The 16,793-nt window shown below is 39.7% G+C and overlaps 2 protein-coding genes across 3 annotated transcripts; both read right to left on the minus strand.

Moving 5' to 3' along the window:
- Positions 1 to 6,210: 6,210 nt before the first annotated feature.
- Positions 6,211 to 6,905, minus strand: Obp47a (Odorant-binding protein 47a). Its single transcript, XM_017071964.4, has 2 exons — positions 6,800 to 6,905; positions 6,211 to 6,740 (listed from the first exon to the last, which is right to left on the minus strand). The coding sequence occupies exons 1-2, from the start codon at positions 6,851 to 6,853 to the stop codon at positions 6,300 to 6,302; spliced, it is 495 nt and encodes a 164-aa protein (XP_016927453.3). The 5' UTR covers positions 6,854 to 6,905; the 3' UTR covers positions 6,211 to 6,299.
- A 4,749-nt stretch (positions 6,906 to 11,654) lies between these two features.
- Positions 11,655 to 14,550, minus strand: polyph (polyphemus). 2 transcript variants are annotated; one of them, XM_017072699.4, is made up of 7 exons: positions 14,068 to 14,543; positions 13,938 to 14,003; positions 13,291 to 13,441; positions 12,750 to 13,229; positions 12,515 to 12,693; positions 12,051 to 12,223; positions 11,655 to 11,988 (listed from the first exon to the last, which is right to left on the minus strand). In XM_017072699.4, exons 1-7 carry the CDS (start codon positions 14,139 to 14,141, stop codon positions 11,729 to 11,731), a joined length of 1,383 nt encoding a protein of 460 aa, XP_016928188.3. In that variant the 5' UTR covers positions 14,142 to 14,543; the 3' UTR covers positions 11,655 to 11,728. The 2 variants fall into 2 exon arrangements, with proteins under 2 accessions (XP_016928188.3, XP_070851224.1); XM_070995123.1 differs by lacking the exon at positions 11,655 to 11,988 and having other exon boundaries at positions 12,086 to 12,223; positions 12,511 to 12,693; positions 14,068 to 14,550.
- Positions 14,551 to 16,793: the final 2,243 nt, after the last annotated feature.

The following is a 16,793-nucleotide window of genomic DNA, read 5'->3' on the forward strand; positions in this document are numbered from 1 at the left end:
ATCACGTGCCAGGCGCAAATTAATGGCAACTGGTGGCCAACTCATTTTAATAGACCTCAAATCCACCAGAATTCCCAACTAAAATTTCTTAATTAATACAATAAGCAGGAATAAATGCCGGGATGCTGGGTTTTTGCCGGGATGTTGGGCTTGCCATGCTTCCTGGGCCACAAATGTCTGCAATTATTTTTGCATGGCATGCAAGGGGGCACAACAGCAGCTGGCAAAAATCTAAAACCCAACATCGCGACCACAACCGCAACAAGCCGTCAAGCGGCTCTCCCCATCTCTTTCAGCCACCCATCTATCTCTCTCTCTCTCTCTCTCTGTTGGCCCTGTTGTCTTTGCCATGTCAGCAACTTTCACCACAAACCGTCTCCTGTAAATGAAGAAATTCCTCGTGTCGCCCTGTTGTCTTCAGCTGTCTCGAACTCAGACTAAAACTCAGGCCCTCAGCTGGGGCTTCAAGCTGATTGAGGTTTTCCTCCAGTACAGTGAGAGAAAAAATACAGAAAACATTTCAAGTTAAATTTGCTTATCAGTGCAGTCTAAGCAACCTTCAATTTAAAACCAACATTTGCCATAAAAGAAATTATTTCAAGTAAGAGAACTTTTCATATAAAAGCATTCCCACCACATCAATATGAGTTATCTTCTGAGCCTGAAATAAAAGTTTTTATAAGAGTTAAGATTTAAATGTTAATTTCATTACATAAAGTAGCATATCTCCGTGTTGTATAAAAAATATTATTAATCTGATTTCCAAAATTAAAAAAAAAATGTCTGTAAGATTTATCCCATGGGTGGGATTTGAAAACCCCAATCCGCCGACTTTTTTAACATTTTGAAATCATTAACCGAAAATGATAGCGCTAATGTAAAATCTTTTTAGAGACATTATTTAATTTTGTAAGAACTCCTGTGTGTTCAAATTTAAATTAAATTTGGAGTCTAGAATAAATACCCTCCATTATTCTTTTAAAATATTTTTCTTTTGTAATTATTTTTCCGCTGTGCAGCTTTCGTATGACAAATGAAACTTGAAGTTGGTAAGCTGGAGCTGCAGCTCCGTTGATTTGACTGCCATGAAATGGCAGAAAGCAAATCGTTCTCTGGGGGCCACCTAATTAGGCCCTAAGCTTTCGGACTCAATCAGCGTGTAAGCAATTGCCAATACGTGATTTGCCAAAATCAGAACCGAAAATAAACTTTCACACACGCCCGACCACCGGAAAGAGGGGGCGTGGCCGATCACAGCTGCGTAATCGATTTTCAAGTGTGAAAAGCGGCCCTTCTTTCTGGCCCCCAGCTATTTGCGGCTATTTTTTAATCTACACTCGAACGCCTGGCTGGCATGCGGCCGTATTTGCACAACGTGATGAGATTTTGTGGTCTATACCCCGGCCCCACGCAACTTTCCCCCCCCCCAGCCGGAGAACTCTATTTACATTTTTTTGTTGCCATATCGATCTTTGGCCAAAATCTTTGACTCCCTTTATGGCTCGAACTCGGCTCTGTTGGTTTCTTTTAACGCCTGAGAGCAGACAACAGAAACTGCCTCTAAGCTCGGGTAATTTTTTGCTGCCCCGTTGGTTCGTACTTGTTTCCCTATTTTCCTACTTCTGGGGTGATGCGGATGGGTCCAGAACACGCAACAGCTGCCAGCAGCCGGCGGAAGGCGGAAAACTTTTCGCTCAGCCAGCCAACAAACAGCAGGCGGCTGGGAAAATGCAAAAAAAAAAGAAAATGGAAAACAAAAAACTGCAAGTATCGGAAAACCTATTTGAAAAAAAAGAGTGAGCTCCAAAGTTTTGGATTATTATCAATATCAGATGGGCTTCTATCGGAAAGATAAGAATGCTTTTTGCCATGACTGCCTGACTTTTATGGGTGTTAATGATGTGATTATTACCATAAGTTTCTATAAATAATTTGTAGTTATAAAAAAACAGATTTAGTTAGAGCTCTACACATACCTAATCTATGTAAACAACGCTTAAGCGTTCAATTTTAAACACATACATACTTAAATTCAACAAAAATATAGAAAGCCTGTTGTGACCCAAATATTTTATATCATTAGACTACATAAATATGATATTACGAACATGGCACTAAATATTTTTATGCATATTTACTCCTGACTTGACTTTTTGACCTCCTTATTACCTCTTTTCGTTCTATTAGCAATTTTAAAATATTTAACTTTTTATAGAAGGTTTTTTCACATTATATATAAACTCTAAGCCTTCTTTTACATACAGTTTCTTATACAAAAGCGTATTTTGCCTTATAGACTTTTTTGGTAACTGTTGGCTGTAAATAAAATCGACCCCGTAGCCCTGTCCTTTTTTCACCCTGTCACATGCTAACCTAGCATCATTGCCATATTTTTTGGGGGATTTTCTATTAGGACATTGCATATACTTTCGCACATATATCAAGGCAAAGGCAAAGTTTAGTCTAATGCTCTTAACGCTCATGTCTAACCACTTTCCCACTCTTGCAGTCTATTTGCAGCTGCGGTGTGGATTTGTCGCCTGTCTGTTTGCCTTCGTCTTAGCCCACTGCCCCGCCCCCAGATCCCGACCCCGATCCCAATTCCTATCCCAAACCAGATCCCGCCCATCTACTCACAATTCTCTACTTAACACATCCACTAACGACAGACGTCGCGCAACTTTCGACATGTCTCCCGAGTTGTAAGGCGCTGAGAGTAGTTCCATGTCCAAGAGAGATTGCCTAGCTAGCCCCGTTCCTCACTTCCCACACAGAAAAAAATATAATTGTAATATTTTATTATCAATTTTTATATATTTATTAAAGGAATTTTCCTTTAAATGGGATGTGGAGGTGTCAAAAAGTATGCAACACATTAAAACATAAGTTCATGGTTATTTTCATACCCCCTAAATTGGCTTATAAACAAATGTTAGTAATATTTTAAATACCTTTCTTATAAAAAAAATAGTCTGAAATTTCTGTGTTACCGGTATCAAACCCACAATATAAAACATTTTTAAATCCCTGATATTTTTTTAACATTTAAAAATGTACACCCCATTTTCCTCCGTGCATTTTGCCAGTTGTCTGACAGATGATACATAATTTGATATAAATGCATTTTAATATGCAACTGCTGCTCATTGGAGCTCCCGCCCATGCTGCGGTGAATTTATGTTTTTGCCGTAAATCAAATGAATAATTTAAGCTCTCTGCATGGCCAGTGTCTGTCACTTAAAAATGTCAGGGCAGCCATCAAAAATTTCCGTCGTTCGCTTCATTTTTTCCATATCTGATTTATATCAGCCGATGCGGCGGAGTTCGCAAAAATGGGCAATGTAAGCTTTGCGTAATTGCATTAAATGGCATGGAACCGAATCCATCACACAGCAGAACAAGAAACGGTCCTATAGGGAGGGAAAAGTAGGGAAAGAATGGGCAAACAAAAACAAGAAAGTGGAGATGAGGTCTTTAATAACCGAATTTTATACTACCCTTAAGAAAATACTGGGTAATTTAATAAAATATATGAGACTTTTATGAAAAATATTTTAAAAATGGGTCTTAAAAATGGTTATAAATAATAACTAAAAAACAAGTTAACACTTACTGGTTCCACAAAAATAATCTTTCCAATTTTGTATAGTTTTCAATGAGTATGTTAATCATATTGAATTCTTTGAAGTTTTCATCAAAGTTTATTAACTCCCTGTCAGGGCATAAATACTCTCTTCATGTTCAACATCAGCGCACAAAATTCCAATTTATTTTAATTGATTTATTAATGATTGAAATGTTGCATAAATGTAGCAATATAAATGTATTTTTCGGCTACACCGATCGCATCTCCTCCCAGTTTCGACAGACCATCCGCACTTTTTATCAGTTTCGGAGTCTGATAAGCGAAATCAATTTTCAAGATGAGCTGAGAGCTCAGACATAAAATCGCACAAATTACAAATGACTAAAAAGTTAAAAACAAAGTCATAACAGAATATGTATTCGCATGTGTAGTGATATCCAATTATTTGCCATGTAAATTGTAATAGCTTTCTGCAGTTCTGCATATGTCTTTTTTTTAGAATATATTTGCATGCAAGAGGCTTTCTCAATTAACAAGCCTTCAAAGGATAAGAAATGTAAGCCTAAGGATAAAGGCAAAAAGGTATGAAAGGAGGAAAACCGTATCCATTACCTTCCCTTACCAAACCCCAGAAGTTTTCTTTTTTTCTGCTCTTAGATTGCACATTTGCGGATTGCCCTCAAGATTGGGCATAATTATGCAATTTCCTCTTTAACGCTCAGCCAAACAGACACAAAAAGAGTTAAATTCAATAAAATTTACATTTAACCACAAAAACAGCGACTCCGCCAAACTCGAGGAGACCACAAGAAATAAAAGTAGGCAAAAGTTAAGATGAAAGTCGAACAAAGAGATGGAAAGCCAGAGACTTATGTAAATTGAAATTCAAGAGCAGAAAAACCAAGAACAAGCAGGAAAAAGCGGGAAAAACAAGAGCATCAACAGCTGAAAAACCGACTGAGAAGACAAAAAGAAATTTTCATTCATTTCGAATTACGCTGTATGAGTGTCAAAATGGCGATGGTATGCCCCGCAACCCCCCTTGTGGCTTAATTGAAGGCTGAAGGGGGTTGCTGGGGGGCGGGGGGTGGAGTTCCATGGGTGGTGGGTGTATATTTTTTGAGGGGGGGGGCCCTGTTGCCCTGGAGGTCACCCAACAATTGGCCGGGCTTTTGTCACTTGTCGCTTCTGCTGGCGGTGCAGACCGAAAATTCAATTTCATGCCGCGTGACACAAAGACAAAGCGAAAGCCAAAGCCACCAAAGGCAGACGCTTTCCCTGCTTTCCCGCTATCCCGTTTTCCTGGGCGAAAATGAGGGCGGGAAAAACTGCGCTGCATTCGGGAAGACGACGTCGACGATGACGACAGCAAGTTGACATTCAAAAATGTGCGCACTTCGCTCAAAAGAATTTCAAATTAGCCACTTTTGCTTAACAATTGGCGCAGGCAACAAATTAAAAGGCAGCCAAGTGGGAGGTGGCACCGCAAAATAAATGGGAAAATGGGAAATGGGTAAAGTCGAGTCGAGAGTTCAGGTGGTCACAGAGCATCTGGCGACAATTTAAAGTCAAGTGCAGCGTTTGCAGAGTATTGAGCAAAAAAATAATTGCCGCACAAAATGCACTCGAAATCGCAGACAAGTGGGCAAAATGGTATGGTGGGCGGCTGGCGGATGGTCCTAAGTGGTCGGGGGCAAACTCCCAACTTCGATCTGGCATTAGCGTCATTTACACATCTCTGTGTGCCCCACGAACTGCGCTTAGTTAACAATGCCCTTGCCGCCGTCTGCCGCACTAAGTGGCAAAATTTCCATGGAAAAGCGAAGTAACCGCAGGAGCCACCGGGAAAATCCCCAATCGGCAGCCGAACGCTAATGGTCGCAGTCGAGTCAAGTGCCCCGACTTTGGCCATATGGAAATCTCGAACGCCACACTGGATCAGAGGATGTCCAAGATGTTCAATTTGCTAAGTGGAGTCTTGCCGAGCAGGTTATCAAGTTTCCCTGCAAATATACTCCTGTGGAATCGAAAAAGAAGCTTATATAATAATGTTAACAATACTTAATAACCAAAATTCATAAAAACTTATTGATACATAAGCTTTAGCCACTTTTTAAAGTACAGATTAAAAAATCGTACATTATAATGTTGGTCATTTATGACCCTTTTTTTCAGTTCCAAGGTTTAAAGAATATATTATGATATTCAAGGTTTTTATTATATACGATCAAAGTTAAGATAATAGATTATAATTGTGAGCTTTTTATTGTACACCATCAAATCATCCCATTAAAATTAGTTTTATTTAGATGTTTCAATTATAAATTACGTTAGACGACAGATAATATTTTTGAAATCGTTTTTTAACTACCGTTTTTTACCTAGCCTTGACTATTTAAACCATTTTTGCATTAAACCATAGTTGAATTAAAGTTGAAATTATTAATGATTTTATGAAATACATTTTAATCCAATTAATTATCACTGGAAATCGGCTGGGTGTCACAATGGGTTTCATATATAATCTGACGTATCTGTATGATATGTTTGGTTATTAATACATACGATCTAATCCCACCAGATTAACCATTCTTAGGTCATTCAAACAGATCTTCTTTTTCTCTTTTCTGAATACATAAGACATATATTTCAAGTAGGTAGTGTTCAGAAAATCGTAAATCCCATATACCACCACCGAATGTTATCACACAACCTAGGGCATTGGCTCGGTGGTCTCCGATGGAGTGGTGACCTCCACATCCTTGCCGGCCAAGGTGATCTGTGACTGCTGCTTCATCATTTGCCTGCACAGGTGGATTTTAAAGGCAGTCTCGCATTTGTTGCTGCCACTTATCATGTGGCACTGACGTTCTGGCCAGACATCAGGATTACTGGCATCCGAGAGCTGCCCAATGAAATCTCGTTCCTCAAAAACGCCATCGTGCATGAGACCCAGTTGCTCATAGAGACAATGGGTGAAGCACTGAATCGATTCCGTGGGATCCGAAAAGTCCTCCTGCTGGAGTTTGTGCAGGTCCCTGAGAGATACATCCGTTTGATCGCCGCAGAGACGAATCATATCCTCGGTAATTGGCTTCGGAGATTCATCAGCCACAGTTAATCCCAGGTTAATATTTATCTTGGCGAAACGGGACTGAAAAAACATCCTGCTTAATAAAGAATTTTTTTTCTGATTTCTAGGGCCCAACTCACCTCGCTCAAAGCAAACATTTTAATTACTACCAGCAGCACTAGACCTCGATTCATTTTGTAATTTTCACAATTTGTATTGTTCTATCTGGCCAGAGCCCCCTGCTTTTATAGCGCACATCTTTCGATCATTAGTGGAGCTCGAAAAACATTTTAATTGCGAATATCAATTCAATGAGCCGAGCAGAATTCGCGGTCTCCGTGGCCAACAACCTGAACAAGTTGGTGGCGCAGTTTGAGTAACCCAAAAGTAACAAGCGAAACCAAGCAGAACTCAAATCGAAGCCGAATGCCAATTGGCATACCGAAAGTATCTTAAGAGCTGCTTCAACAAATCCCGAGTGCAAGCCAAGTTTTCGTCTCGCCCAGAAGGGAAAAAATACACAAGTTGCAAAACAAAATTTTGAAACAAAACAAGAAGAAATCGGTGGGAAGAACATTAAATTTGGAAACCGAAGAATTGATACTGTTATTATAAAAAATAGGTAATTAAATCCATTTGTATTTCTATATTTTAACGAGCTCTGAAATATTAAAAGACATAATAAATAGTAAATGGACGTAAAGTTAACTAGTTATTAAAAGCCAAAATATTTTTGAAGTGAGATTAATACTAATTCGTACTAACTTTAAATAAAACACGGTGATAAAATACATAATTCTAATACACAGTGCTATTGTTTTAAAAAATTTGAAATGCTAAGTTGTTTTGCCCTAGCTTAATTTCAATAATGTCTTAGCCCACGAATTTAATCTCCAAATCGACAAACTCTTTCCCAAACTAAAATACTAATAACCAAAGTACAGTCAACAACTTTGGATATTCATACTTGAGTGTGTGTGGGTGTGTGTGTGGGTATTTTGGGCACTTCCGTTTGGCTGTTGCGCCATTTTGACTGCGACTATTTCCGCTGGTCGCATTAACTGCAGGCGCATAACTTTTCCAATTTGCTTTTGGCAATTATTGATATAAGCCAGCAACAGCAACAGCAAGAGCAATTTGAACGAGCTTCTGTCTGCCACTTCAGTCGATCTCCTTCTCTACCTCTCCCTCTCTCTTTCACTTGCCCTCCACCCATCCCTTTCTAGCAGTTCTTTTCCCTTTCTGGCCATCTCTTTCCAACACCCAATCACGTTTGCATTGGTCCAAGCATATTTTCCTGCATTCTTGCGCATATTTGTGCAACATTCCAAAAATTCTTGAACAAAGTTTCGTTATTATTGCCATTTTGCCGACTCTTGGGCTCTTGCAGTTGGGAGCCTGCCACTTTGATTACTTTTGCAGTTGCCGTTAGATGCAATTAGTTGGTTCATTAGAAAAACAACAACTCCCAGCCCGATAGGAATTCACACACTTAATTAGCAGTCTCGAATGGAGGGGGTGGAACTCAACTCGCAACTCTCACTGATTGCAGATGGTTGCACTTGGCAAATTTCATTTTCACTTATTTTCTTAATCACCCAAATGGTTCTTGGCCCTAGATTTTGTAACAAAATGTATCATATCATTACGGATACTTAAATACAGATAATAATTTATAGTTCCTTATAAAATGTACTACTTTTAAGAATGTAATGTTAATGAAAATACTATAAGTATAAATATCAGCCCACAAAAACTATATGATTATTACAATTATAATTATTGTTCTTAAAGTTTCGTCATTGACTTTTAGAAGGCCATACACTCAATAATTGTGGGATTTCCTTGAATGTACTGTTTCCATCATTTGTAATTTTGTATCATTTTAAATTTTACTACTTAGTTGTATGCTAAATATATAAATTTCATTAAAATCCTCACGATTTCGGGTAATTTTCGTTTTCGAGTGCAGGCGAGAAGTTGTATCTTTGTATCTTGAAGATGCCCGGACGGCTGCTTGAGTATGCAAATCGGTCAGCAAACTCAAGCTGAGTGATTTGGCCAACTCTTTTGGCCCTCTGGGGTAAAATTTGCCAGCCCCCCCCCCCCCCCCCCCCCCCCCCCCCTTTTGAAGAATTTAGCATGCAAGCGGTCATGTGACCCGAGGCTCTGAGCCGGCTCTGTTGCATATTTGTTGCATAATGCCAACTTATGCACTGGCACATTGTTGACCAGTTGTCCGGAATCTCTTCGCTCCCCAGTACATATATCCCATATCCTGCATCCCATATTCCATATCCTCAGCCCCTCGACCTGCATTATTTGCCGCTGTGTCCACTGCCAAAGCGTTTTGGGTTGAAAAATCTACAAATCGCATGCCGCAAACAAAAGCAAATGCCAGCAGAAGGATGTGGATGACTGGATTGGTGGAAGGATGGATGGATGGATGGATGGATGGATGGATGGGTGGATGGATAGATGGCTGAACGCTTAGAGGGATAGATGGTTAGATGGCTGGCATACCAGCATTATTCCACGTCACCGGCCAGTGCACATTTCAAATTGGAAAGGAACGCTGCAAATACTGGGAACTTGGCTAAAATTCTCAGGCAAACTCTCATTCAATGCGAAATAAATAAGTAAATAGTTGAGATGCTCTCGCCGCTGTGACAATTTGGCTTTCTTTCTTTATACCAAAACCTCACACTCACTCTATCACCATCTTTGCGGTTTAATTTTCCCATACCCTTCGGCATGCAAATCACATACAATCAGAATGAAGTAAACGTTGGCCAAAGGCAAATATGACATTTCAGTCAGCCAAGTAAATAAATGTTAGGCGGCACAAATGGAACGTGCCAAAGCCGCTTGGAGAGTACGAGACCTCAGACACTCGACCCCTGAGTTACCTTCACCTGTGCTCCGAGGACCGGGGACCAGGGACCGGGGTCCTCATCTAGCCCACAGGATCCACTTTTATCCCTGCTTTTTGCCCCTGTCAATCCTCCGCAAACAACTGTGAGGAGTCATTTCGCAGCCCGAGAAATGTGAGGCTCTTCAGAAGGATTTTTTATGCTTACGAGTGTCTGGTTAGAAAGGAATGACCAGTTTTTCCGATTTTATATATTATCAGCAAACCAAATAAGTGTCTTAGTACTGTTTAAGCAATGGGTAAACTATATTATATTATGCTTAAATACTATTCTGAATTTTATTTGAATTTGTTATTTAACTTATTAAAATATTATGAATTTCTAGACCCCTTTGAACTAAAGGAAGTAATATATGCACAATTTTTAAAGATTGTATTGGACTGCAGAAAGTTATAATTTTTGAAGGACTTCTTAATGCATTTATCTACTGAGTAAAAGATCTGTATGCTAGAAAACTATTTTAGGATTGTAATATAAATAAAATGTTACAAAAAAAATAAAATGCCATACCTCAGACCTCCATCATATTTCTCCTCTTTTCTTACAAATATCCTGCCCATTCTTGGAACCATCTTGGGCTGCTTCGTTTTCCTTTCTTTTTAGCCTACAAATAATTGTATTAAAATGGGAATTTTTTCAATTTGAGAGTTTGGCCTGACAGGACTCGACGACTCCGACCGGCGGACATGTGACAGCCGGGACACGAAGCGAGACAGTCGGGAATGAAGTTGTGGCACGCATTGTCTGAGACTCCAAGGAAGGGGCCAGCGACATTTTAGCCGCCAACCATGTGGGACTTGCTACTCCACTCCCTCCTTACCAACTCCTTTTTCCCCGAGCTTTTCCGAGTTGGCTGGGAATTGTTTGATAATGACACTGACATGATGCTGCACTGACAACTAGGCAAGAAACTGGCTTCAGGAGGAGTCCAGGAGTCCACCACCCACTTCCGCATCCTGTCTGGCCCACGGAATTATATACGAAAATTAGTTGAAGCGGCCGCCGCCGCTGGCAAATTTTCTATGTGAGCTTTTCCTTTTCTCCTGATCTCATTTCGTGTTCCATCTCTTATTTTTCCCGGACGCTTTTTTTTTCGTTGATTTGCTTTTCGGTTTCGGGCCTTATTTTTGGGAGGCCAGTGCAAGCGGCGCTCTAAATTAAGTTTTAAGCAACATGTCTGCAAAAATCATGCCCCAGGATACTCCAGGATACCCATACCCATACCCCCACTAGGGCTCCCTTCGTCCTGGCTGCTGTCGCTGGCAGTCGCAACGTTTTATTCTTCACCTCCTCTCGGTTTGTTTTTTATTTTATTTCCTTATTTTTTTTTTGTATGTATTTCTATTTGAAGAATGGAAATTGTGTTTTGTGTGTGTTTGCTGCAGTAGTGGTCTTCTTCCTTGTCCTTCGTGCAGTTCCTTGAGAAGCTGCAGGACTATTTTTTCGTATTTATTTTTTTATTGTATTCCGCTGGTCGTGCTATTTACACTGGCGCAGTCAACAGTCGCCGTCGTCGGCAGTTGCTTTTCCTGTGCCTATTTATTTATATATATATATATAAATAAATATATATACGTTAGTAGGAGCTGCAGGACGAGTCGGGATTGTACTTCTTCTTCTTGGCTCGGAATTTGTATTTGTGTATTTGTCTTTTAGTTTATTGTGCGGCAGCTAGGCAACTTTGCCTTTTGTATTTGCGCTCCATTGAGGCAAGGAATTCAATTTTAAAATCCCCAAACCAGGCAAACGAGCCAGGGACTTGTGGTTCTGGCTGCATTTGATTACAGTTCCCCCCGCCGAGGGCTTTACTTCAAATGATCGGCGGCCCCTGTGCCTCGACTGGGCTAATTAAACGTGGCGTATACTTGATGGCCGCCTAGTCGCGTATACGCCACGTTGAGCAAACAAGAACAAGCGGCCGGCGGAGCTTAGACAACCGACTTAATAGGGGATAAGCCAGCAGCCGGCAAACACTTGGCTGGCAATTAATTAAAAGCCACCGAACAAGCAAGCCAAATATTTAGTCCTTAAACGCAACAACAGGGAACAAAGGCAAGCAACTGGCGAAATCTGATTTTATTTCCGACAATGAGCACCGAGAGGCTGGGAAAAAACCCAAACAAAAGTGGATTTTCCCTACATATTGCTGAGCGTCGTACGAAAGTCGTGGATCAGCTGAATCATGGCCACTGTGCAGCCCACTGTTCCGAAAATAAGACCAATTAGGATGAGCACTATGTCGCGAATCAACTTCCACATCAGCCGGCCATATCCTTTGCTATAATTGAGGAACACATCGATTAAAGCCGGACATAGTAGGTTCAGGTTGCTCAACGAAAAAGCCCCCTCCAATTCAGTGAGAGCCGCTAGATTTGGCACACCCACAGCGACCGCACCTAAGGAATTTAGGTAACTTCTAAATAAATTATTATTAATTTTCATACGGATAAAAACTTACCTGTGAGAATCAGAAACGCTAACCGAACTATATACTCAATCAACGTCTGATGCTTTCTCCTCTCAGTGTTATTTTTGTAGTCGCTAAAGATCACAGTGATTACTACAAACCCATTCAGGGGATAACTGAGAAATATTCCAGAGGCTATGAAGACTTTTATGATCTGGGAAAGGCTAAATGGAAAAAATATAAGCAAATTGGGAAGCATGAAGTAATGAAGGCATATAGAAAAACCAAGGACCAACAATAATGGCTTGGAATTTTTAATATTGAAGGCCAAAATCTTGGCGAAATAAATTGGACATGATGGAAACGAAGTATGAATTAAGTAAATACAGTACAACTAAAAAAGCTCTATCTTAGAATTCAATTTAAAAAGCCGTTCGGATATATTCGTAATCACAATAACGGATGTACCTGTATCTCAAAATTATTTGTTTGAAAAAACGTTTGATTTTACCTACATTTCGTTCTTCGGAATGTTGAGGGTAATACTAGCATGGACACTTTCTCCGAACCGCCAATATCCCATAATGCCAAAGAACATATTAGAAATCAGGATGAAGAAAACAGCCAGGTTAAGGACTCCAAAGATGCCCAGGTAGCTTTGCGGATGTGCCATATGAGCCTCAACAACGAGCATCTAGAGAAAGTATCTTTTAAATGGACAAAACTTTTTTAAGATCTTTTAAAACTCACCGAACCCACAGCTGTTAGCGAGAAGGCGGCGATGGCAAAGAACTCAATCCATTCGGCAGGGGGCGTGGCCAACTCACGATTTTTGATATCGGGAAGACCACTGAACAGATAGTACATGATTAAGGCAAATCCCGCATATAGCAGGAAGTTGGAGACCAAGTTCAAGGGCACTAGGTACTTTAAACGGCGGATCATAAAGAGCGGCAGGAGGATCAAACAGGCGCCCAGCACATAATACCGCTCATTGTACCGCTCCCCATAGTGATCGCCGATCTCCTTGAAGTTCTTGGCCACGAAAACCAGGTAAACGGTGCACAAAAGGAACTGTCCGAAGACCAGAACGCAGGTGGTCAAAAAACCGGCTGCTCGTCCAAAACAATGGACCCATTTTGGACCCTCCTCGTAGGCGATTCTTACGGCTTCAGGCATGGAGACTTGGGGAACCTGTCGCCTCCGACAGCACTCCGTCATGCCAGCGATCTGTTGGCACTGGAGGTAATTAAATCGGAGATCAGGAACATCGAGGTAGCCACTTACAGACCAGCAAGTGGATGGAGTACGTCAGGAGGATCATCAGTAGGATGGACATCACGGAACCCACCACGAATCCCGAGCATCGGAAGGCCAGCGGCATCGCCAGGATCCCCGTGCCAATCACGCATTTTAGCAGGGAAATGAAAGCATCGCAGTTACTACATGTTAAGTGGATATAGATAATAATAATTTTATTAAAAACTGAAAATATAACTGAAGAACATAACAACCGAATGACTTTATTTCAGAGACTTTAAAAAGCATTTGCTTTATTTGTTTAATTATTCCTTGAAATTATATGTTACTTACACTTTCTGAATCGATATTAACATAACAATAAATCTAATTCATCAAAACAATTCTTTATTTTATTTCTTATTGCATTATGTACCTTAATTACTTTTTTTGTCATCATTAAAAATCTTAAAATATGGTGTCATAGAAAGATTTTTCTTTGTTTAATATGTACGTACAAACTGAATGACAGAAACTAATCCACCCTAAGGCTTACAGTTCAAATTCAAAATATGCTACTAAGTGAAACCGATTAGGCTCAAGGGGAATAATAATTTCTCTTTATAATTGACTTTGACAAATTTTATTTAATCAAATTCAATTTAAAAATGCAATGTTCATTTGCAATACAAAACTCACGTCAAGGGCACCTCCACACTCCTTTTCTCGTAGGGATTATAGACGTAGAAAGATGTCATGGACTGACTGCAAGAAATTTAAACTAATTAAATCTAAAGAAGACTAGAAATCACTGAGGGGACGCACTCACATTATGGTCAGCGGCTCATTCTGCGCGTCATGACCGCCCGGCTTTTGACCCTGATCCTGCTGCTTTGGATCCATTTTTTCAGCAACATCAGTGCCAGCACCCAAAAAAAAAGAACACAAAAAATTACAAAGGCAACGAAAACTGCCTCGCACTTTTGACAACAATTCCAAATTAGTTTAAGCGATTGCGTAACACCGATTCCATTTCCATTTCCGTTTCCGCTTGGCGACCCTGCAGCTGCGCACATTCAATTCACTTACGTTTGATAACTGGCGTTGCATTTACTATTGCCACTACAATCCTGCCGCAGCCCAATCAAAATGGCTGCACATGCGCGCCCATTATCATAATAAGCGCAACTTATTGCCCGTTCCGCGGTCCTGCAGCGCATAAAGTTCCCTAACTAACGGCAGATTGCTCCTGCGGTCGCAGGACGAAGGTTATTCGGCGGCGGGGTCAAGGCAACGGGGCCGCAGGAACTGGGATTCTGGCGACAATTTGCTGTAGTTAGCTACAGTTAACACAAATTGTAATGGAATAAATAAGCTGATAAAGCTCTGTGTCTTTAAAAAATAAATATATTTTTTCAACAATGTAATTATTTGATTGAAATTTAGTAGTTGGGTACCCTCTTTTAAACTATTTTATTGGCTTTTCAACTTTTAAGATCAATATTTAAATATAATTATTTTCCTTATAGATCATTTTATGGTATATTAACTCTTTAGACTTTCTTATTTAATAAAGCAAATATGAAAAATGCCAATAAATTATAAATATAACATAATAGAATTAAAAAAAAACAGGAACATTTTGGATAATATATACCCATTAATGCTTCATTTCTTAAACTTAGCTGATAAGACTGCGTTACAGCAAAGACTATAAAATAGTCTATATCATCTTTGGTAACAACCAGTCGAAATTTGTAAATTCTAAGGAGTTGAAGATCAAATAAACAAACTATGATTTACTAATTTGATAACTTTATTTACCTTGTTATTATCTTTATGGTGATAAAACAAAATATTTCATAATTATACCATACTATACCCCTTAATAATTATTATTATAAATATTTTTCCAATCTAGATGCGAATATTTAATGTAGTCAAGTAAGAACTGTAATATCATATTAAAGTAAGTACTCTGGGCACCACCAAATCACGATTACCCTATCCCTAAATTTTCCCCCTTCGTTTGGCTTCACTGTATCCCTTTCCCGATGGTAATCTCCGGCTGCATCGCCTCCATCCCCCGGCTGAGTCCTGCGACGATTGTCATGCCAGAATGCGCACTTCCGCGTCCGCATTTAGTTAGTTGTTGTGTCTCTGGGTGAGTTTAACAGTAAATTGAATTAAAATTTATTGTGCAAATTGCAGAATTCCGAAATCGCGCTGCGATGCACACAGGACTCGCCGAGACAGCGGCGCAAATCCAATACAAATAAAATTAAGTAAAAATGCACAGAGCTGGGGCCGTAAAGGGGTTACCATTTACCATTGGGGGTTTAAATATGTACGTATATATATATACGTCTGTGTGTGCTGGCACAGAAATATGCAAATGCGATATTGTCGCTGGGCGACATTTACAACAATTACAATAACAACGAAGGCACCTAACTGCGTGCGACATGTGACACGATATTCAAATAAAGGCGTTGGGGGCGGGGCCATTTATAGCATATATTTTGCATAAAGGGAAATATGCAGCGGGAGCTGTAACTGCTGGAAATAAGAAGGCAAACGGGAAACGAGCGAGAGCAGCGCAGAAATCAAATAAAACAAATTTGGAATTTTACAGCAGACAAGGAACCAAGTTCCCGAGGAGCAGCCGAGGAGCAGCCTTTCCCAAGGAGCCCAGGAACTGCTTATGTGCGACAATGTCCTGCTCCTCGTCCTCGATTTCCATCTCGTCCTGGCTGCCCCCACATGTTCCTTAAACTGTCAGCAATGTGCGAGTGCGAGAGTGCGAGTGCCAGTGTGCCAGTGTGTATGTTATGGAAACAAACAGACTGACATTCAATTTAAATTCCTATACAAATAATTGCATGGCATTGGCGTGGGCCAAGGGGGTGCGATAAGGGGGGTCGCCGTGATTGCTGCCGCCTGCTAACGATAGATTGCAGCCCCCGGGATAGAACCCTAACCTGAACTAAACTCGATTTTTTTGCAATATTTATGCACAAAGCGAATCGAGGACACTGGGGATTCGAGTGGCTGAAGGGATTGTTGTTATTGCCAGTTGCAAAAATTAACTCGGATCTACACTGAGGGAAAACACAACGAAATCGATGGACTAATTAAGTTTGGATAGATAAAATATAGCCTTAATTCAAAAATAATTCTTAACGCATTTTAGATAAAGAACTTGTATAATAATTCATTGTACATAGGTCTTATATGTATACATATGTATTATGTTTTTATTCAAATTTCAAAGGTTGTATAGCCTGTTTAAAATTTAAATTAAATATATACAATTACGAAATTACGAAAAATCATACAATTGAAATTATGCTACTCTATAAATAGAGTATAATAATAGAGTTATTTGAGTATTTATAATCACTCTTGCCAAATATAACTAGTTCAACTAATAGAGACTTCGACTTATGGAAGTACAACTATATTTTTTAAATGTTCTTTGGATTTATAAAACTTTTCCCGTAACTTGTATTATATTATAAATGAGATACATTCTAATACCCTTTGATGTTTTTT

This window comes from Drosophila suzukii, chromosome 2R (assembly GCF_043229965.1).
Source record: "Drosophila suzukii chromosome 2R, CBGP_Dsuzu_IsoJpt1.0, whole genome shotgun sequence".
In the NCBI taxonomy this organism is placed as follows: domain Eukaryota; kingdom Metazoa; phylum Arthropoda; class Insecta; order Diptera; family Drosophilidae; genus Drosophila; species Drosophila suzukii.

What these genes read in the sequence shown, in the direction of transcription:
- Obp47a (XM_017071964.4), bottom strand. Translation starts at nt 6,853, where the DNA reads ATGAATCGAGGTCTAGTGCTGCTGGTAGTAATTAAAATGTTTGCTTTG. An exon ending in AAATGTTTGCTTTGAGCGAG is followed by an intron (nt 6,741 to 6,799) that starts GTGAGTTGGGCC and finishes ATGTTTTTTCAG; the next exon opens with TCCCGTTTCGCCAAGATAAA.
- polyph (XM_017072699.4), bottom strand. Translation starts at nt 14,141, where the DNA reads ATGGATCCAAAGCAGCAGGATCAGGGTCAAAAGCCGGGCGGTCATGAC. An exon ending in AGTGTGGAGGTGCCCTTGAC is followed by an intron (nt 13,442 to 13,937) that starts GTGAGTTTTGTA and finishes CTTAACATGTAG; the next exon opens with TAACTGCGATGCTTTCATTT. An exon ending in CGTACTCCATCCACTTGCTG is followed by an intron (nt 13,230 to 13,290) that starts GTCTGTAAGTGG and finishes CAGTGCCAACAG; the next exon opens with ATCGCTGGCATGACGGAGTG.